The sequence below is a fragment of the Malaya genurostris genome, chromosome 1 (assembly GCF_030247185.1).
Source record: "Malaya genurostris strain Urasoe2022 chromosome 1, Malgen_1.1, whole genome shotgun sequence".
NCBI lineage: Eukaryota > Metazoa > Arthropoda > Insecta > Diptera > Culicidae > Malaya > Malaya genurostris.
Genome location: NC_080570.1, coordinates 91,996,310 through 92,020,817, shown reverse-complemented (window position 1 = coordinate 92,020,817; position 24,508 = coordinate 91,996,310). Strand labels below are relative to the sequence as shown.

Below are 24,508 nucleotides of genomic sequence, written 5' to 3'. Positions count from 1 at the left end.
GGATACGGGCTTAACTTTTCGCACCACTGATCCAATCCTCTGTTCAACAGTTTATTATTAGTAACGTTTCAGTTAAGATCATGGTGTAAAAAATCAAAGATCACCGTTGCAATCAATTGACCATTAAGAATCGTGTTAGCAAAAAATCAAATACATTGTATGCGTCGAGTTTCTACTTCTTTTCTTGAAAAATTTGAAATTCTGAAAGCAATACAATCTTTTCACTATGTTGAGCCACACGAAGACAACGAATTGAAAATAAAAGTTAAACCAAAAGTCAGCGATACAAACAAAGTATTTTTTCAAAAGGTCAACGTTAGTTTAAGTTAAAGTTTAAATATTATAACAATTTATTGTGCGATTTCGAGGATAATAAAATACTCACCACAGACTTTAATTTTTTTATTGTTATTTTTATCAACGTTGAATATTCGATAAAGTGACTCCACTATCATATTGAAATAAAAAAAACTGTTTCAACCCACCTATTGGTGTTATGATGCTTTTCTCATGTTTTCATTCATGTTACTAAGGGAGTCTTTAAAAAACTTTTCTTTGAATATGGAATAAGATCAATAAAGTTTGTTTGAGCATACTTGCGCATAACCTTTTGTATTTGTATAGTTTGTAGCAGTTTATATCTGAGCTAGCGAAGATAGGTCTGGCCGCTTCTGAGCAATTGGAGTGATTTCTGGTTTGGATCACACGAACGCTTTCCCGGTACTTCCGGAACCAGTAACGATTATCCGGTATAACTTAAATGAATGTATTTAGTTATCATCTACCCATACCTATCTAATTGAAGAATTGTACGGCTATTTGAATGTGTTTGACTTGATTTTCCGGTGTCATGAATAAAAACACGCTATTCAAAATGAAAATATTGTACTTATCAGCCTATAATTCCAGATCCAGAGGTCTTATCCGAAAAAGTTATAACAGATCGGCTGAAAAGTTCGTATCGTTTCTATGAGAGGGCGCCACTAGAATTAAATCCATGCCATTTTCAGTTAGTACCAACCTTCAAAAGATACGTGTATAAATTTGACAGCTGTCTGATTATTAGTTTATGAGATATTGCATTTTGAGTGAAGCTACTTTTGTTATTGTGAAAAAAATGGAAAAAAAGGAATTTCGTGTGTTGATGAAACACTACTTTTTGATGAAAAAAAGTGCCGCCGATACCAAAAAATGGCTTGATGAGTGTTATCCAGACTCTGCACCGGACGAAGCAACAATTCGTAAATGGTTTGCAAAATTTCGTACTGGTCATATGAGCACCGAAGACGATGAACGCAGTGGACGTCCAAAAGAGGCTGTTACCGATGAAAACGTTAAAAAAATTCACAAAATGATTTTCAATGACCGTAAAGTGAAGTTGATCGAGATAGCTGACACCCTAAAGATATCAAAGGAACGTGTTGGACATATTATTCACGAATATTTGGATATGGGAAAGCTTTGTGCAAAATGGGTGCCGCGTGAGCTCACAATCGATCAAAAACAACAACGAATTGATGATTCTGAGCGGTGTTTGGAGCTGTTATATCGAAATAAAACCGATTTTTTTCGTCGATATATAACAATGGACGAAACATGGCTCCATCGCTTCACTCCGGAGTCCAATCGACAGTCAGCTGAGTGGACTACACGCGATGAACCGAACCCAAAGCGTGGAAAGGCTCAACAATCGGCCGGTAAGGTTATGGCGTCTGTATTTTGGAATTCGCATGGTATAATTTTCATCGACTGCCTTGAAAAGGGGAAAACCATCAACAGTGACTATTATATAGCGTTATTAGAGCGTTTGAAGGACGAAATTTAAAAAAAAACGGAATCATTTGAAGAAGAAAAAAGTTTTGTTTCATCAAGACAATGCACCGTGTCACAAGTCGATGGAAACCATGCTGAAATTGAACGAATTGGGCTTCGAATTGCTCCCTCATCCACCGTATTCTCCAGATTTGGCCCCCAGTGACTTTTTCCTGTTCTCAGACCTCAAGAGAATGCTTGCTGGTAAAACATTTAGAAGCAATGAAGAGGTAATCGCTGAAACTGAGGCCTATTTCGAGGCAAAGGACAAATCGTACTACAAAAATGGTATCGAAAAGTTGGAAGATCGCTATAATCGCTGTATCGCCTCTGATGGCAATTATGTTGAATAATAAAAACGAATTTTGGCAAAAAAATGTGTGTTTCTATAAAACGATACGAACTTTTCAGCCGAACTGTTATGGTGCTGTAAGACGTTCAATTTGAACCTAAGCATGTGAAAAATGGATGAGTGACCTCTGAAAAAAACGAGTGCATATTTTAGTAACTTTAAGACCGGAAATCGGATCCAGATGAAACTCAATTGGAACCTATGGGACTATAAAGCCTTTAATTTGAATCCAAGTTAAAGAAAATCGGTTGAACAATCTCTAAGACAATAGAGTGTACTTTTTCTTCATATTTTTGCATAATTCACCCCGTTACTTCCGAACCAACAGTTCGATTCAGATAAAATTCAATAGGAACTTATGGGACTAAAAGACCTATCATTTGAATCTAAGTTTGAAAAAATCGGTCCAGTCATCTCCGGAGAAATCGAGTGCTTATTTTTTTTGTTACATACACACCTACCCTACATACTTACATGCACATCTTACGTACTCGACGAACTGAGTTGAATAATATTTGATGATATGTGTGTGTATGTGTATGTATGGATATGGGTATTGTACAAATTACTATTTAATTTTTCCCAGATCGAAAGTCCGGCTCGAGAGTAACGGGATAAAATGTGCAAAAAATGCACTCGATTTTATCAGAAACCGCATAACCGATGTCCCGGGTTGGCGGTTCAATGCATAGGACGCTGGTCTTACAAGCCAGTTGTCGTATGTTCGAGCCCCGACCTGGAGGGATTCTTAGTGTCAGTAGGATCCATAGTACTAGCCATGCAATGATTCTGTACACCAAGAACCGGCTGCGAAGTCTGTTGAAACAGAAAGGCCAAATTCTACAAAAGGAATGTGACGCCAAGACTTTGCTTTGCATAACCGATTTTCTACACCACAAATTCAAATAAATAGCCCTATTTCATTGCCTGCTATTGTGTTTCATTCCAATCCTACCTCTGGTTCCGGAGTAACGGGGTGAAATGTGAAACAAAATTTTTAAAATGATTTCGACTTTCTCAAAGACCTCTGACCCAATTTTCTCAGACTTAGGTTCAAATGAATGGCCTTTCAACCCCATAGAACCTTATTCAAATTCCGGAATTACTGACTTATGAGTATAAAAATTTCTTTTTCAATAGCTTGGGTTTATATATCAGGTGTACAACTTTGCTTCCGCCGTTTTCCGATAGGTGGCTGTACCGGCTGAGGCTGGTCAAAATACATAGATGATAATGCTTTTAAAGTGAGTGTGTACAGTGCCTAACGAAATGTTATCGCCGTTTCAGTGACAGTTGTTCTTGTTTTCGTATTATTCATGCTCGAAAATGTCTGTTTATGTGCCTAATTCTCGCCATGTGCGGGAAGTTTTACTTTTCTGTTACAATTCGAGAAAAAATGCAGCTGAAGCGCATCGAATGCTCTCAGAAACTTACGGTGATGCTGCTCTGAGTAAAAGAACGTGTCGGAAGTGGTTTCAACGTTTTAAAAATGGTGATTTCGATGTCGAAGACAAAGATGGTGGTGGAAGAGAAAAAAAACCTGTTGCCGTTCTCATATCATCATCATGTTTGACCGTCTACTGATAAAAACTATCAATTGGATTTGAGGTCGATTTAGACATTTTTTTAAGGTTTTACCCCATTTCCAGTGATGGTATACAATTTTAAACCCACTTTACTCTATATTTCCGGATCCGGAAGTCTGATCCGCATGAAATTCAGGAATTACTTATGGGATTACAGGACCTTTCATTTAAACCTAAGTTTGTGAAAATCGGTCGCGCCATCTATGAGAAAAGTTGGAACACATATTTTCTTTTTTTTGCACATTTTACCCCATAACTCCCGAACCGGAAGTCGGATCCAAATAATATTCAGGAATTGGGACTTCAAGACCTTTCATTTGAATCTAATTTGACCTTTCATTTGAATATAATTTGTGAAAATCGGTTCAGCCATCTCCGAGAAAAGTTAGTGCAAAAAAACGTTACATACCCACATACGCACACACACACACACACACACACACACTCACACACACACACACACACACACACACACACACACACACACACACACACACACACACACACACACACACACACACACACACACACACACACACACACACACACACACACACACACACACACACACACACAGACATTTTGCGTATCCGACGAACTGAGTCGAATGGTATATGACCCTCGGCCCTCCGGGCCTCGGTTCAAAAGTCGGTTTTCACAGTGATTGCATAACCTTTCTATATGAGAAAGGCATAACTTGCCCCACCCACTGTATTCCCCAGATGTCGCCCCTTCTGACTTCCACCTATTCCGTACGATGGCACACGGCCTGGCAGATCAACTTTTTCAATCCTTCGAAGAGTCGGAAAAATGGATTGCTTCATGGATAGCGTCAAAAGAAGACTCCTTTTTTCGAACCGGGATCCGAAAATCTCCGGAAAGATGGGAGAAAGTTGTCGACGGACAATACTTTGAATAATACATCTGTGAGCACTTTTTCGCAATAAAGCTTTTATTTTTGAAAAAAAACGGCGGAAGCAAAGTTGTACACCTGATATGACACTGAAAAATCGAGCAAAATACTTTCAAATAGCCGTATAATTCTTCAATTGAACAGGTTTGATTAATTACTGACCAGGTGCAAAGAGTTTAGAAATAACGGATATTTTACCGGCTCCGGAGGTACCGAAAAAAGATATCGTGTACTCCAAAACCGAAGATCACTCAAATGTCTCAGAAACGGCTAGACCAATTTTCACAAGCTTAGCTTCCAATGAAAGGTATTATGTTCTCATTAGTGTTTGTAGAATTTTGTCCGAATCTGACTTCCGGTTCCGAAAGTACAAGGTGAAGTGTGCCTCTGGACCCATTAAAACATAAAAGCGGTGCTTGGGTGAAGTGTGTTCAATATTCATACCGTAATGTAATGTAGAGCGAAAATACCAAAGATAACGAAGAACTCCTATAAACTTGGCTCAAAACTGTTTATAAATAGGAAAGGTTACGCTAGTGTATGTTCAAACAACCTTTTTTGTTCTTATTCAAGATTCAAATAAAAGTTTTTTGAAGAATCCCTTAGTAATATTTATGAAAACATGAGTTATATGTGAAAGGTGTCATTACAACCCCAAGGTGGATTTGAACAGGGTTTTTTCTGTCGGCACATATCTTCAGAGAGTAATCAATCATCAAGTTTGAATGTTTGTTGTATATGCAACGTATACCTTGTTTGATATGCAACGTAAGCGCCCAAGCCCGCTTTTGTGAATTAGCCGAATCAATCTGAATGTTTTAGAAATCAGTGTCAGCCTTATTCGTATCAGAAATTATATAAATGGAAAAAGTATGTTATAATGAAACTAGTTGAATGAAAAGAGAAAGACATTATCACACTGCTAGTTAAATTAAGAAGAGGTTTTGTCGTGAATACAACTTACTTTACTATGGGGTGCTTTTCAAAATTTACGCTGTACAATTATGGGCAAAACTTTATTGCGAATATCTCTTGCTGTACTTAATCCAACAACATAATTTCTTCTTCAAGCTATCGGAAATATGATGAGGAATTTGTGATTGAATTTTCAACAGCGCGAGATAACAATAAATAACTGAAAAGCAAAGTTTTCTGAAACTTTTGGAAATAATGAGGAAATTCATCACGCTTGTCTGCCTTTTTCGCACCCGGACGACGGTTTTGATGTAGTTCCGATTATCTACTGGACGTGCCGGTGCGAGATGTACTAGCAAGTCGCGATTGCACTTATATGTACTCGATTTACATCTTTCTGAAAACTATTGGTTTATCAATCCAGTTACTGCTTCTCTTTATTTACAACCTTTACAGTTCACCTTTGCCCAAAATGCCATCTTGTGACGTACTAATTGGTTTTTGGTAACCACACATCGGAAATTTTGAGCCAAAATGAAAAGAAGATTACACGAAGACTTTGAAGTTATTACGTTATTATTATCTGTTTTGTGTTATTGTATATTGTTTGAGTGTGTATGTAACTATTTGTTTTTTCCATACTAACCTGGAGTAACTGCCAGTCATTCGGCTCCCTTTTTTAACACTAACCTTAAATTTTCTATAGTTTGAACATAATTGTATTCCTCACTCTTTAACTCTCCCACCAACCTTGTATGTGTATGTATATATGTTAAATAATATTTGTAATTATATTGTACGAAAAAAATACAATACAGACTTTGGCACCTCTGCTCTGTGCCATATCAAATAAACGATCTGAAGAAAAAAAATCTACTGGACGAGTATAAAAAGTTTGAACTTTGATTGAAAATCGTTCATTCTGAGTTTTATTTTCAATGAGTACACAGTTAAACCTTTGATACATACGAGTCGCTTAAGGCGACCGATTGTGATAGAGACGGTTCGAGATGGTCCGTAAAGCGGAAGAAAATGTTCCAGAGGAACATCTGTCAGCCATGTCTCAGTGGCTACAATTAACACGTACGCTTCGCTGGATATTGACAACAATAAAGCTCAAGCTGTCATATTTTCCCACTCTAAATCTCCCCAACTTTTCCCACCTGCGAATAATAAAATTAAAATAAATGGCTCTGAAATAGATCGGTTAAATGAGGCAGTTTATCTAGGACTGACCATGGATAGCAAGTTTCTCTTTAGGTCACATGTGGACAAAATAGTGTTAAAATGCAACATTTTATTGAGATCTCTAAAAACAAACTAGCTATTTACAGGTAAATAGTTTATCCAGTCATTGAGTAATTGCGCAAAATGTCATTGAGTAATTGCGCAAAATGTCATAAAAATAAGCTCGTTCATATCTTCTAGTGCTTCAGACGGAACTGGATGATGTCGAGGTGAGGTTCTTCCACCATCATCAGTAAGAACAAACAAAGTGTCATGTGTGAAATGCTCAGGTCGTGTTCTCTTTTGGATTTCGGTCGTCAGGAAGAGCAGTCGGCAATGAAAGCAGACCTTTTTCGAGGTACAGAACCTCAAACACTCTGGTCGCTGAGCCAGTTTTTCTTCAAAGAAGATCGATCGCATCATCCTGCCGGTGATCGTTTGCATTGGAGCAAAATACAACGAAAAATGGACAACAATGGGGAACATTATGCAAAATCAACCGTTCTAATGACTCCAAATGTTACCTAAGAACTATGAAGATTGCTTCTTTGCAAATCGGAAATTAAACCATCAGCTATATAATTAAAACCATTAACTACATAAAAAGCATAGCACCCAATCAGAAGTCATTAATTTCGAATTTGGCTTTCGTCAACGTGTTGATTATGACGCGATCGAGGCATGTCCAAGCGAAATGTTTCGTAATATTTGTGTGTCAGAATATTTAATGTGACTAATCTGTATTTTAGTTTAGGGGTGTCGTTTTAAATTCCAGTCGTGTAAAAGGGGAAAGCTTGCATAATACACACAATCGATCAACTAATTGATATTCGGAAGTATAAAGAAAGAGTGTCAGTTTTATTCGTATTCACGACATCCAGTTAAGTCTTTGACATTACTCACCCGTCCTTTTTTCTATGGTGATTCTATGGGATGGTATATCGATAACATACTTATTTATCGTAAAGACAGGAGTAGACAAATCTTATGAGAGCCGGTTGTCAGGAGTTTTACGAATTCCGGAAGTTTATTGTATTATGCACCGTTTACCAAGACATATCCCATATCTTCTCCTATCCATACTAATACATCTCTTATTCTGTGATACTCGTGGAGATGCAATGTACCCGCAGTCTCTAGAAACAACGAGTATGCACAGTGGAAATGACTTGCTTTTCCCAAGCATAATTTTTTTCACTCATTTGGTCAATCACGAAGTACAACTACGGGCAGTCTACATCAGCTCTGTTTCACAACAGTGAACTTCAATTGAACTAACTATCAAATACAATTGATCTTCCTCATAAACCAATGAAGTTAAGCAACATCGCGAATAAAATACATACACGAGTCTACTCAACTGCGATACAAGGATATATCTCAATAATGAGTTTATATAAATGTTATATAACAATTTGTTTGAATATTTTATTTATCATTTATTATTAGCCGTACATCATAAGACGTTAGCTACACGTTCCATTTGTTTTTTTCTTTGTCATTTTACCGTTAGATTCTATCAGTGTTTGGACTACTTAATATTTATACATATTGTGTTTTAAAAACTATATTAAAATAAACTAAATTTTGAAACAATCTATTTACACTGTACACTGTTTGAAAATTAGACGATGTGAACAATAAAACATAAGTTTTACAGTAATGAATAACCTATGCCAATAATGAAGTGAAAAGATTTCGATTTTGTTAATAGTAGAGACATTTTTTCAGTTATCGAATATAGTTTTACTAAATAGGAACCGCAAAAAGCGTTTTGAATATATACATTACTATCATAAGCTTTTAATGATCAGATGTGACATAAAATTGTTTGGTTTGTATTTTCTTTTACTTTCATTTTTTTGGCGCAATAGAAGACTTCTAATATAAATTTCTAAATAATAATATATTTTGAGTTACTTGAATTTCGCCTGTGTTTAAATGGCGACACCTGACATTCGTGTATTTAGCACGTCATCAACCAGAGTTGACAATTTTTCTATATAGTTTGTATGGATAACGATAGTTTCATCTTCTACAAAAAGACGTTCAGATTATCCTGTAGGTTAGAGATTTCTATGGAATATAAATTTTACAATTCGGAATTTCGTATTTTGGTGCACATACTTCAACATTATTTACATTTTAATCAATAAAATAATTTTTCTTTCGTTTACCATAGCCTATTATCATACCAACGTTAGGTTTGGTATTCACTAAAATGTAGAAATTTCCTCACAAAACGAATCTCGGTACCACTACTCTCCTTAATTCCAATTATCACTACTACAACCGTCTCTGCCAAATATGCCGAGAGAGCTGTTGCAGGTGGTACCGATGTTCGAAACATAATATTACACTAGAGAAGAAAGCGGTGGTCTTGGTGGACTACCCCCACGTGCCGCTGACGCTGTGTAGTACAACTGTTGTGAGTGGGGATGAGGCGGAGGAGGGACAAACCCACCACCAGAGCCATCGTGATACAGTACAGGCACGCGTACGAGCCGTTGGGCCGCATGCGCCATATTCGCCATATTGGCAGCTTCCAGCTCGGCTGCCAGCTGCCGTTTCCACTTGTTACGACGATTCTGAAACCAAATTTTCACCTGCGTCTCCGTCAGACGAAGGGATGCTGCCAGACCAGCACGCTCTGACGAGCTTAGGTACCTGTTCGGGAATGAAACAAAGCAGGGATGAGTGGGTTGTAATAAGATGAGTCGAAGTAAAAATCGATAGAATTGATTGCGGTTTGAATACTCCTTTCATTCTTGCATTACTGTACAGTCGGAGATTCTATATGAATATTTTGATCCATGAAACAAAATGCTTAAAAATAAGGAGAAATTTCTATTTCTTTCTACAAGCGACGAGTTGATAATTTCAGTATTTATTATATTATACTAAAACAGTCCGCTCAAAAAATAATTAACATGTAAGCTCTTTACAATATCAATTTCCATCATCTTTCTGGTGTTAGCTCACTTTTTTTGAGTTTTTTGGTTAGCACACCGTAGTTTATTCAATTTTAAATTGTCTGGTCAAAAACATGATGAAGATTTTTGCCCTTAAGATTAACTTTTTTCCCTTGAGCTCGAACACAAATGAAACACTTGAGGAACGGGTATAGTGTGATGGGTAATGCCTTTCACGCAGCCCACCTGGGTTCGATTCCCAACCCCGCACATAGGGTCAGAAGGATTTTCTGGCCCGAAGAGGCGAATAACCTTAAGGTTAAAACCCAGGCGCGTACCCAGAAAAAAATTTCGGGGGGTGTTTCAGAACATGTTGATCAATTTCCATACAAATGGAACTTTTTATATAATTATTTGAAATTTTTTTATTGTGGAGTCGTTTGTTGAAAATTATTCATTTTATTTTTTACTTATTTGAAAAAAAGAGTTTACATAATATCATACTTTTTTGAGTTTCGGAAGGGGTTAAAGGGGTAAAACACCCCCCTGTATACGCGCCTGTTAAAACCTCTATAATCGAAACAAAAAAAAACTAAACACTTCATCTTTTTAGATAGTTATTATATTATATTGAAGTTATTACAGTTGATCGAACAAGTAAGCGAAGGTGTTACGATATAAAAATACTATAAAAACGTCATGTTTACGAAACTTGCGTTTAATATTTTTTGAAATTCAAATGCTTATTGTTACATGTTGAAGTTGAAATAATTTGCTTATACAATTGAGCTGACTGGTTGCAATATCTACTATGCAGTACTAATGAATGTACTGAAGTTAACAACTATTCATAAATTAATTATTGACACTTACCTTTTCAAGTCAAACGTTGATTCTAGCTGAAATACTTGTGCTCTGGAAAACACTGTCCGGGTTTTCTTTTTCCGCTTGGCTTGCATTGCTCCATTCGAGTTGGGCGATGCTGAGTCCGACGGTCTATCACTCCCGTCATCATCTTCCTCGATGATCTCCTGACCGTCGTCATCGGATTCGCAGTCATCGCCTCCGGTGCTGCCACTGCAACCACCTAAGCTGCTTCCTCCGGATCCAAGTCCGTTGTGAGCGCTGTTAAGTGTACCGACGGTGTTGCCACCATTCGAACGACCGCCGCTAGCCGCGTTTGCCATGAACGCCGGATGTGGCGGTGGTGTTTTGGATTGCTGCGAAGGCGGAGGTGTTAGCGAGGAAGACTGATTCTCCATCATATTCCCCGTGTTATCTGTGGAAGTCAAATGCACTCGATGAGTAATCAGTTCTTATGGTTTTGCTTTTAACATTTCTAGCACTAATCAATAAATCATTACTTTTTCACGCAATCACACTTATGAATCTGAATGCGTTAACATGCGAAAAAGTTTTCCATTATGAATATGATGATTCATATTCGTCATGTTATTTGCAGTTAATAACAAAAAATGCGATTTTATCATACAAATAAAACTTTTAGATCAACTCTTCATAAACAAATGCTAATTTTGTTTTTTTTTTGTGGATAATTATTCTTCAACATATAATAAAAATATCATTACATAAAATTCTCACAGGAAGAATGTTTAAAATTATTGTCTATAATGATGAATGATTACGAAACTACTGCTATGATATTACAGATTAACAGTGATTGATTTATTGTACCACTATTCATTTCATCAGTAGATCATCCAGGCTATTTTGCGAATTACTCGACACCCAATAAACGAATTATGGTAACATTAAAAAAAATTGTCGTTTCGGCTCTAAGAAGTAATATTACCGAAAAATTAGTTTTACAAATGTGCAATACTGCTGTTATAGCGAGAAGAAAATTTGAAGCAAATTCACCAATTTTCATCTTTCTCTTCGAGCCAACGCATTAAAATAAATTATCTCTATCTAACTAAATGTATTTGTATATGAGAGGAATGGTTGGGCTTAGACAAAGAGGGTAACATTAACCTACTTCATATACAAATTTGAAGCATTTTACGGTAGGTACGGTTTTTTTTAATTTCTAATATTAAATATTCAATAACAAACAGATATATATATATATATATATATATATATATATATATATATATATATATATATATATATATATATATATATATATATATATATATATATATATATATATATATATATATATATATATATATATATATATATATATATATATATATATATATATATATATATATATATATCTTTCCGCGGACCATCAACTCAACCTGTAGGGGAGCGTCGGCAGCCTTGGATCGGCTTGGGGCACTCATGTTTCATCTAAAAGTAGGAAGGAATTTTTTTGAAATTATTATCAAGTCTTCATTATTCTTTCATTCTTTATTTCAGTAACCTCCGACCGAATTTAATCAAAAATATTTGATTATTTCGAACGAAAAAAAATTTGCTCATTTTTGCGATGGTAATGTTAATTTTTGGTTTCAAGATTCTTTATCGTAAAATTAACAAAATGTAACTTATTTTTTGTTCAGTTTTGCTGAGAATAATGGAATTGAGTATCAGAGGATATGGTTTCATAGATTTCATTACAACTCGAGTGTTACGAAAAATCTTTGATAAATAAAGATAATAAAGTTCACAATTGCATTGGACCATAGAGTAGTAGGCAGCTTTGGGTCACTGCTCATGAGCAGAGAAAAAGGACCAAAAATCAGCAAATGCCCTGAAATGTGCCGTTTCGGACAAAAACGTAAGAAGTCCTCAACACCTAGTAAATCAATGAAAAAAATTAATGAGTGTGTTGCGTCGAGTGTAGAAACCTATTTCGAGTCTAATTTTTTTTATTTAACAGTTTTAAAATAATGTACAATGAAAAATGGCCCAAGGCTGCCGACTCTCCCCTATATACAAATCGGAAATATCAGAAGTGTCGCTGCTAGACTTATAATTCTCTAACTGAATTCGATAAATTGTAGATCCAAGACTTTTGAATAATTTCCATTAAAATCATATCCAACGGAAATGGTAAGTCTTACATGCCCAAATCTGATCAATGTAACGAATCATTTGAAATACAAAAAGAAACCGGTAATACATTCCAATGTGGAACGTGACAATGTGGTTAGTTTCGAGAGAGCTCGTAGTGGATCCTTGGAGTACAGGACAGTTGATGAAACGACCCTACTGATTTTAAGAATCTGTCATAATCGGTGTTTGAGTGTACAATATCTAGGTAATATTACCAGTGCCTTCGATCTAGGCCATATATCAATTTAAATCAATAATTCAGAAACAAAATAGACGTTGAGGTTAAGTTATAGTTCACAAGAAATTAAAAACAAAACACACACAAATAAATTTCCGCCTTGTCATCGGAAAATTTATTCAACATCAGAACAATTCTCTTGAAAGTAGTAGCACTCATAGCCGATAATGCCTACAATTGAACTCTGTACCCACTATTTAGCACCAATAAACGATCAATATCGAGTAACCCAATTGTCAACGCGAGTAATCTGAAGCCTTTCAAGCCGATATATGCAAAAAAACAACCACTGTTAAGCTCGTAACAAAATGAAAGCGCATGACAAAGTGTTTATAAACTCGTGTTACAAAAAGATTATAAGAATCGTCATCGAAACGTAGTAGCACGAGGAAAGTAAAAGTAGGTTACAGTTGACTAGAAAATACTTTTATGTGTTCAATATGTTATACGTGTCTTTATTTCACATACATTTGTAGATATCGTGTACTGTGAATCAATTTTGTCATACTGTCTGAATATATCAAAATCAAAGCGACCATTGGTCATTAGGATTTCTTTTTATTTAAAACTTGTTTCCAAATTGTTAACTACTGACAACAATTAAGTTGTGTTAAACGGTTGGTTGACACGGTGGAGAATCTAATCCTCAAACAGAGCTATCGGTACCTGTTTACCGTCGGCTTCACTTGACTAACCCACAAATTTACTGACAGGCGGTAAAAGCGACCTGCTAAGAAGCTTATAATGAATAAAGGGTACCTTTACATTTTTTTTGTAAACTTGCCACCTACACAGCACTTGACAGTAGCGAAAGAGAAAATTGCGAACAGAAAATGTATACCGTGCAACTCTAAGGTTTCCTGTATAAGCAATTTTATCACCAACAACAAACTACTTTCATCGCCCTGTTCTACTTTCGGTTCTCTTCAGGTACGGCATCAAACGCCTTAGCTCAGACGATAACTATGGCTTGACTCTATGGTGAGTAATTCGCTATAACATTTTTTGCTTAGTATTGCTTTACATAAAAAAACATAAATTGTGTGTAGAGTATATTATATAGAGTATCCGGTAAAGTGCAGGTTTAACAAGTCACATGTCGTATGTTCGAGTCCTGACTTGGAAGGATTCTTAGTGCTCGTAGGATGGTAGCATGAGCCATGCAATAGTCTTGTACACTTAGGAGTCTCTTGTAAAGTCTGTTGAAACAGAAGGTCGAGCTCCGCATCGGAATGAAGTACATTGATATTGATTTGATTTTCGTCATGACACTTTTGAATCTTTTAAATCCAATTCAACTTCTTAGATCAATTATATATGGTTTTTTTTTCTTACAAGAGCAAAAGATTTTTCAATGCAAAATATGTTCAGAAATCCAACATGTGACTACAAAAATGATATCACTTTTTTGACGTTATTTTCTAAATTATTCAATTGAATCTGTAACTACTTAAGAAATCATTCACACATACACGCATTAACACATACACACACCGGCGGAAACACACACGAATATACACAATGATGAAATGAAACGATTGTTATGTGCAAATACTTACCATTGGTAGGGCTATGGAATGGCATTCGATGGGCTGCTGGAGGCCAAGGCCAGCCTGGAGGACAAAGCGCTGCGTACCGATTCGCTATCGCACTCCATTGTGACATGAATCCTAATCTGTAAGATAGAAAACGGAAAGAGAAATTCACAAATAAGCAACAATGTCAGCAACCATCAGTAACAAACACAACCCCTCAGGGGCGGAGTAATTAAGCGCAAAGACTCTACAAAATAAACCACTCAAAGTAGTCAAGAGGCCAAACATCGCATCCCCTCGCATTATGCGGCTTACCCACTCCATCCTCCTTTTCCTATAGCCTAGCTTGGTTGTTTAGTACCGGTGGTTGAATATTGTTATAATAGATCTTAATACCTATTCCCTCGAGGATATTAGTCGCACGTTTCAGCTAAGGGAACAAGAGGGGGAAGAAAACCTGACTTCCAATACAAATACAACCATGCTAGGAACTACCGTTTAGGCATCATGAACACCACCCAACAGGCGTTAACTTCCGGAAATTTTCGTTGGATTCTGTATCCGAAAAAATACTGCAAGGTTTAGAGAAAACCATTCTAACAAGAAGGCATCATCTGAGAAAGAAGGGGAAGTACTCTCCGTTAATAGTCTTCAGTCGTCAAGATCCATTATCTTGTTATTATTTCGTTGGAAAGGGTGCCTTGCTCTTCAAGCGGCACAGTTTTCCATAACAGATTCGGTCACACATCATCCGTTGATTGTTGACCAATCGTCGTGAAGGAGGAAAGACAGAATAAATAACAGTAAATCAATATATTTCTACGTATTACAATCATATATTTTTTTATATTTTCTAAATATAACTATACGAAAGTTTGAATTCGGAAAGACTACAATTTCCATTCATTGGGCAAAGTCAATCTGTTTCTGTTAAAATCGTTAACAAATTTTAAAAAACATGCTGTAGTTAAAAATGTTAGAATTCTCGAGCATACTGAAAATAAGAACCTGCTTCAATCCACCTTGTGGTGTGATGATACTTTTCTCACATCACTCATACTCTCTGTGGTATTCTTAAAACTACTCTTTTTAATTCTTGAAATAAAATCTGAAAAGTTTGTTTGGGCATCAACTAGCATAACTCACAAATTGAAATAGTTTTCAGATCAGCTAAGCCATTTCTGAGAAAACTAAGTGAGTTTCACTGTTTCAAGTACTTCCGGAACCGGAATCAGAAAACAGGTATAGTCGAAGTCGGTTCGTTTGGATATCAACATATCATCACTTTGCTTGAAGATTTGAAATTTTCAGCAATACTTGATGTACCGGACTGTACATTCATTGGAATTTATGTTTGTCTAACTAACTCTGAAAAATCAATGCGAGTTTTCTTTTTATAGATTTGGTATAATATAATATAACTAGCTGGCCCGTCGAACTTCGTCTCGCCTGAAATTATTTTTTTAAATTTGTGTTTTCGGACAGCAGAGTTGTCAAACGTTAATGTTTCTTTCCATTAGTTTACTGATTACTTGGCTTACAATAAACGAATTACGACAAATGCATATCCAACATCATGAATTATTGTGGATATGTTCAATGCTTTTGTTACGCAAAAACTAAACAAATGCACCAATTGCCATCTCATCCATCCTTCGAGTCAGTGTATTGAACAGAGATTGTATATCTCTCTCAAACTAAAGATTTGACATGTGGGATGATGGATTTGATTGAATCATATCTGACTGGTCGTAGTATGACCGTGAAAATTGGCGACTGCGTTACTCCATCATTCATCGTGAGCTCTGGCATTCCTCATCTGGAAGCCATCTAGGACTATTCATATTTCTGCTATATCTAAATGATCTAAATTTCGCATGCAATGCATGAAGCTATCATTCGCCTACGATTTCAAGCTGTTTCATTTCATCAAATATCTGAAAGACTCAAACTTCTTGCAGTCTTGCAGTTGGATGTATTTTTTAACTGGTGCAACGTCAACAGAATGGTTATAAACGCCTTCAAATGTTTCGTTATCTCCTTCTCTCGTAAACGAACCACGATCATGTATGATTACACTATTTCGCAAGTTGTACTAAAACGGGAGACATCAAATAAGGATCTAGGAGTGTTATTGGATTCAAAACTTAGTTTCAAAGATCACATAGAATCTCTAAAGCATTAAAGATGCTAGGATTCATCTTTCGCATCTCAAAAAATTTCAATAACATATACTGCCTGAAATCGTTATATTGCGCTCTAGTTCGTTCTACACTGGAGTATGTGCTGTTGTTGTTTGGGCACCATATTACCAAACTGATAAGCTGCGCATTGAAACTGTTCAGCGCAAGTTCATTCGTTTTGCTTTGCGTCGCCTGCCCTGGAGAGATCCATTTAATCTTCCAAGCTACGAAAGCTCGTTGTAGGCTCATACACTTCGATTTGCTATCTGTCCGCCGTGATACACAAAAAGCTGTTTTCGTCGCGGACCACATCCAGTGTCGAATTGATAGTGCAGATCTCCTACAACAGCTAAGTTTTGACATTCTTCGGCGTAATTTGCGGTTTAATCCCTTTCTCAGAATTCCTCGTGCTAGAACTAACTATGGCTTTAATGAACCGTTTTCGAGTATGTGTCGCGTATTCAATACTTGCTCTGATGAATTTGATTTAAATCTATCTCGTAACACCATTAAAACCCGTTATCTCCGATTTTTTTCCCGCTAGTTTTATTTAGATAATTAGACGATATCAATAGTTGTTAGCTAGCTTTGTAGTTTAAATAAGGGTAATTTAAGATTTCGTTATGTATCAGTTGGACAAATGTTATCTGTTGATACAAAGATGAGAAGGTTTTATGCCTGCTGGAGAAGGAGAACAAAGATCTCAGCTCCAGCAGGCTTTTCCCTTGCTCCTAAATAAACAAATAAACAAATTAACAGATGGATGAAAAAGAGATGACCAAGATAAATACTTTAAATTGACCCCACAATACTTTCCAAAAGCAGCCCTCGGGGATGGTTGTTTGTCATTGAATGTTAAGACTTATTTGTACTGAAGACGTTTGAAAATTTAATAGCAAATCCTTAGGGATTATCGAAAGTAATAAACTAATTTTGAACGGTTGTCCATAACTTGCTTCACCGCTAGTGATAGTGATTTAGTCGTTTTTGATGAATGTTCGTAGCAGGATAATGACAGGATCAATTTTCGATTAACGAATTAGCGATAAAATGAAAAATACTTGGACATTCGAAAGTTCAAATTACCCTTTTATTAAATATTCTGTCCATTAACTTTGACATGAACGCTATATTCGTTCAAGAATTGTATCAAAAGACCTCTCATTCGTCGAGCCACCACATCGGTTTGCTTAGTATTCAATCCTGAGAATCAATATTCTGTTCTAGCGGAGTGAACATGAGGAGTGATTATACCAGTATTCTTCTTATCGTTAAAGCCAATGTATAAAACAGCAGATCTCACAACTAATGGTTCTTACATGCCACGATTTCTCCTTCAGATATGATATTCACGATTCCCATATGGTAATTCGTCAAATAATCCGGAAGTTCGGAAAATGAAATGATTTGACTTAAGCAGCTTACAAATGTCATGAATACCATCCGTTTTGAAGTAAACCACTCTTGAAAACTCACCCGAATCGGCTGAAAAAACTTTCATCTGAAAATATTTTCGTCTGAACTCATTATTTCAACAGCAGAATCCTACCATTGATACGTAAAAAAATCGTTACATAATTTTATTTGTTCAACTCACGCCCACGATGGCCAACATAATCGTCATCTAACTACATCTACTGGTAAATGACATTAGAACTTGTGCTTCTGTTTACGGTATAGCTAAAACAGTCATTTGGCAAGTAATGATTTTGATACCCACGATAAGCACGTGTTTCCAAATGACGAATCAATCATGCATGTAAAATCTCCACCCAAATCTACTCGTTGCGCGCCAAAAGATTCTTTCAACGATCTAGTATTCCTTTCTTCGACGGCCAAACACTTATGCAACTCGTTATGCGCCAAACACCTATCAATGATCTAGCAATCATTGGCGACTTTTTCAGTGGAAAATTCCATTGTCCATACAAAATAACTTTATTGGTTTTTCCCACTTTTCCGGTAAGTTTTCCTAATTTTTTTGATGTACGAACCCGGTGGGGGTGAAAACTGATCAAACAAAAAAAAAAGCATCTCAATCCGTCCATCCGTTCTTACGTGATGCGATTACAAAGAATGATCTCTGCATTTTTATATATATAGATTTGGTATAAGTGAGATTGGATTTGGCATAACTAAAAATTGGAAGAAAATGTCACTCACTAAGCCAATTTCAAGGAAATGACTGCTCTTTTCAAGGTTCATTCTGAGCAGAAAAACACGTCAAACTCGACCATCTCTGGAAAAAAAAATAATGCACATATTTTCCTATTCTAATAAAATTGGAATTTTGTATGGAACCATAAGAACTTTCATTTAAATTTTTGTATGTGAAACTAACAGAAAATACAAATAATTATTGGGAATTTACATCTTCTAATTAGTTGTGTTTATACAAAAAATGAAAAGGTTTGACCAACGAGCAATTTTTAATCAGTGTTTATTTTGAATATAAGTAAATGAGTATTTAAACTCATTTTACTGCACTCTTTCTTCATTAAACATTTTGACAAGTTCGTTTGTACTTTTCATCTCATCCAACGAGAAACAGGCCGCGAGGAAAAAAAGGCATAATCGCACTATTGACGTGACTCTATTCGAGTTATGTGTAACGATTCAGACGCTTGATAATCAAAAATACTGGAACAGTATTCAATCATACTATGAGAGTTATGCAGATAGCATAATATATGTTAAATTCATGAACACTAGTTTTTATAATCGGGGTAATTTCTAAGTAACTGTTGACTCAAATTATATATACGGAAATTACCAAAATTCGATTGTCATCAAGTTTCCATTTTAATCTTGAAAATTATCAACCTGTTTTGATTCTCCTAATGGTGTAATTATGCCTTTCTCATATTACTTATATTTTCAAAAATATCACTAGAAGATTCTGACACAAGAAAATGATTTCAAACAAGAATACAATTAGAATAGTTTTTAGGGTAGAAGCTAACATATTCTTCTCAGTTTGTAAACAGTCATGTCAAATTAGGAAGAAATTGCGACTCGCACTTTTAAACACACTTTACCCTTCAATTAAAATATTGGAAGTCGGACCCGGATGAAGGGCTATAGGGCTATATGACCGTTAACAGAAGGTAAGTTTGTGAAAATCAGTCAATCCATCGCTAAGAAAGGACTTCAGGAACCGGGAACTGGGAATCGGTGTAGCCGAAGTCGGTTCATTCATTGAATAACTGATATAGCCTACAAATTAAAACAGCTTTGAGCGAAATTTAGAAGAACTTTTTTTCTTTTTTGCATCGTCACTCCAAACGACCGGAAGTCGAACTCGAATAAAATTCAATACCATCTCTGAAAAAATTGAATGCACCAAAAAGTTGCATACTTACATGCACACACATATACAGACACATTGCGTACTCGACGAACTGAGTCAAATGGTATATGACACTCGGCCCATCGGACCTCGGTTCATTGCGGTTTTACAGTGATCACTTAACTTTTCTATATGAGGAAAGCAAAATTTCGGTTGATAAGTATTCCATTCATTATAGAGACAAAGGCTGGTTGCATTACATTTGATTAAAACTTTTGTAAATGAAATTCGAGCTAAACAGACTAAGCATAAAACATGCTTTGTGAATGGATTATAATTTATTACGATCACAGCATGTATGGAAATTTATTGACTACATTGCTCCACTGCACTTACGACTATCAATTTTTTCACGAAACATGAAATTCCGATGCATGTCTTTGCAAATATACATAAATTCATCGAAATTCTTTCATTCTCTCATCCCGTAAACTGGTTATGATTTGTCACAACTTCCGCACCGTGTTCAACGAAAATCACACACCGGTAACAGACATTCGTGCCTGCACCGTGATTATGGTTTCTTCAACACGGTAGAAAACTCATGCGAATGTGTGCTCGGTGCCGTTGGACTCGCTTGTGTTTTCAATCACGAGCATCGGTGTACGAAATCGAACACAGCACGCTATGTGCTTCGTTCGTAGAGGTGGTATTATGTTTACCAGCGCATGTATGTAACGCTTCACTTTATATGAAGGTTTAAAATTTTTGACACTCATAATCCTGTAATTTCGGAATCGGAAGTAGGATCGGGATGAAATTCAGGATCTCCGCATGAAAATATAACAGAGGGGCAGTTGGGGCAGTTGCCTTCGGGTCAACGGTCTTAGGAGTCCTTGACAGGACCCACCGAACAAAAAAAAATTACAGGGTTTTTGGAAGGTTTCCGTGATAAATACAAAAAAGATGAAGATTTGATTTGATACTATATAATTTTGCATCTAATAATTCTATATATGTGAGTCGGTGCAGCTCATTTTTACGAAGCCGCTCTAAGATAACTCTCAGATTTTTGTTCTTAATCTTTTGAAGTTTCGATCCCTTCTATGCGATTGTTGAAAGCAAGATTTTCATTTTAGGGGAGACCGGGGCTAAGCTGAACACTTTTTGATAATTGAAAAAAACATCCATAACAATTAAGTTTTACCCATGTTACAGTCTGTTACATAAGAGCGTGGTCACGATTACTCGCGATCGAAAAAGTGGAATGGTATAATATTTTTTTAGCAGGGCAGTAGTATCCTTGACGCAATGCGAGAATAAATCAGCTGACTATTGTTTTCAATTCGATTTCAGAATTTTTCCAAAATGAGTACCGCGTACGCTAGAAAATCATGAAACCGCGTACCGCGTACGTTAGAAAATCATGAAACCAATCATTTTAACATCTCATGAAACCATGAGCAAAAAGTCTTCTCCCATGGAAATTAATCATGGTCCGAAAATGCGTTACTTGAGGAATGTATTTCTTTTAAAGCTCGTAACTCCAATTTTCTATCCGGATATCACTTTGAACCCTCTGCCTCAAGTGATGTGATGGATTGTTTAATAGATTAATGGTAAGACAAAAAGCAGACAATGAAAAGCATGAACTACTGAAAATTATTACTTGATCGTGAAGCTGACAGAGAATTGACAACATAAAGATAATGAACCGAAAATTGACATTATAAGTTTTACATTTTGTATGAAAATATCTGAATGTATTCTTACATATTCGATGTGACTGTTGTTGTTAAAATAATATTCCGAGCGATAACGTAAACCGAAAAATGATTTCGACTGTAAATTAGGAGCATCATCTAACGAAAATTAGATTGTTTTTTTTTGTTCAACCAGTTTGATTATTATTTAGATATAAGAGCACCAAAATTTTTTAAATAAGACGGTTTTGCAAACGATATTTTGAAAACAAAAAAGGAAAAATCCATCTGCGGTATTTGCAAGAATTCAACACAGAGTATCTTTTTAAGAGGTTTGATTCACACGTGTATTTTCATGCAGTTCGTTTACGTTTTCCAAATTCTGAAACAAAAAATCAAATCTGGAGCAATGAACGCAAGTAAACACTTTATGTTAGGTGTCGTGGTTGTTCAAAAACATATTAAAATTCTTGAAGCATCAACATTGAAAGAAATTCGTTGTGCTTTTCACTGTTTTGCTATGCAAATGTACATTATTTGAGACATTAGTTGTGAAATCGTATAAACAATACGCCACACACTTTCACACCATTCCATTTAATTCATATTTAAAATCTTCATATTTTAAAACATAACGCCTGAATGTAGCAGAAACACGCCTGAAGCTATACCCAACAACGTCAAATGCGTTACGCTAAATTTCAACGAAATCAGTTCAAATGGATCATGATCCGAGAACTTTTAATCATGGTGTATTATCATAACATGAAAATATACTATTTTCCCCAAATCATGACTCGTTTTGCTCATTTCTTGAATCGGAATTTCTCCCGTGTACTTATTTCGCTACATATAATAAACCTTTAAATTTATAGTAAACCTAGTTTTAATAAGTGGTTAGAAAAGGAATATAAATATAGATATCAATACTAGGGCTTATTTCAAGAATACGTTAAAAATTTCAAAGCGAAAATTACGTGTCCGGGTAAGCCCTACTTCATTTGTCCGGCTTGGCCACACACAGATAATTCAGCTTAGAGTAACAAAAATAATTTTATTTTCCACCCAATCGAAAGTATCAATAATCACTGGATTCATCACGAAATGAACATTAGAAAGCACTTAAGCTTGATCAAACAATATCAGTATTCTAACCATTCAATTAGATTACATGATTATTGTTTAGTTCAATAATAGTAGTAATGGGGTGATGCTTGAAGATAGCTAATGTTAACCCAGTTAACAAATGAATCCATTTTTAAGCGTTTAATAGCGAAGTAATGTGTTCGAATCAATTTAAAATATAGCAAGCTCATCAACGATTCACCAAGATACATGTGCTTCGAATTGGGACCGTCAAATTAATCGCCAAAAGTTTAAAATTGACCTGTTAGTCATCGGAACAACAAAAACTATTGAAGAATCTAGCCAACTCGTCTGAAATCGTACGTTCCATGGTTTGACTAGTTTTAAGAAGTTGGATTGGACGCTGTTTCAAAATCTGGGAAATTCTTAGTTTTTAAGGTTGGAGAAATTAACTGATAAATTTACATCGAAATGGATTCGCTAGTGTTTTATTACCAAATCAGATTGGTATGTTTGATAACAACACATGAATATTTATTTTTGTGAGGTTTTGCTACCTGAAGAAAATAGTCCTGTACAATTTGCTAAATGAATATGTCAAAACAATCACTATCACGCTGTCTCGTGGTGACCACGCTGATTAGATTCTTCAATAGCTGATTGATATTTAATATACTTGAGCGAACGCGGTGTGCAGCAAAGGGAAAATTGCACCAACACAGTGCAAAAGTGACTATATAGCGAGCGAAGGCATATAGGGTAAAGTGTTATAACATGCTTCCCCCCTAAAGAAAACATTGAGATGTTTATAAATGTATTAATATATTTTCTTCCATAATGTGGGTATTTCATTGCAATATGGCTGAGGAACATCATTTTCAATGATTCTAGTACTGCCCATACTTGCATATCAGTCCCATATGGAAAATCGGCATGTCGAGAAAAAGACGATTAAAATTTTATTTTCGAATTTTTTGATTTATTGTGCTACCTAATGCTAAATCGTGGCATTGTTACATGAAATATCGGTACTACACCTTTGCTATTCCAATATTGCAACAAATGAAATTATTGATGTTTGCACTGAATGGGACTGATATGCGGGTACTTTGCATATGGGACAGACATAAGTTGATATTTTTTTCACATTTTTCTGAACAAACCATAAACTTTTATTGCAATTTCTGAGAGTATATTAAGGATAGATTGCATTCCTGAAGCTAACTCAATATTGGCGAAAATCGATATGGGACTGATATGCGAGTATGGGCAGAGTAGAAGTGATGAAAATTGATTGATATAAACACATTTTACAAAACGACCACATTCTCAGTTTTTTCGCTAGCAGCTGTATAATGAGCCTTACAATAAATCAGTGCTCCATATCAAGGGATATTATGCCCCATGCCCCAAAGAAATTAAAAAAGCATTAAAAATATTATTTGCATCAGAAATTATTTGCTTAATCAACTAATTGCAATCCGGAAGCAATAATTTCGATTCTCCTAAAGCTGGATTTTGTTTGAATATTAGTTATAAATTTTTAAAACATTTTTTGGTATCGAAGCATACTGTTGAATCGAGGGTAGGGCATCATGTCCAAGGAGTGACTGTTATGAGAAAATTAGTATATCGAAGAAATGGCTTTGTTCGTCTGCATGTTTAAACGGTAAATAGCGACTCTAGCACTGCTAAAAGTTATGTACTAAGTAGTAACCAATCATTAA

The 24,508-nt window shown here is 35.7% G+C and overlaps 1 protein-coding gene across 1 annotated transcript in view; it reads right to left on the bottom strand.

Annotated features, from left to right (window-relative positions):
* Positions 1-8,208: 8,208 nt before the first annotated feature.
* Positions 8,209-24,508, bottom strand: part of LOC131440731 (homeobox protein Hmx) — a 49,798-nt gene continuing 33,498 nt past the window's right edge. The window contains exons 2-4 of the mRNA XM_058612259.1: positions 14,545-14,660; positions 10,591-10,996; positions 8,209-9,472 (exon numbers count right to left, since the gene is read on the bottom strand). Of these exons, the coding sequence (XP_058468242.1) occupies positions 9,160-9,472; positions 10,591-10,996; positions 14,545-14,660 (835 nt within the window). The 3' untranslated portion in view covers positions 8,209-9,159. The remainder of the gene's footprint in view (positions 9,473-10,590; positions 10,997-14,544; positions 14,661-24,508) is intronic.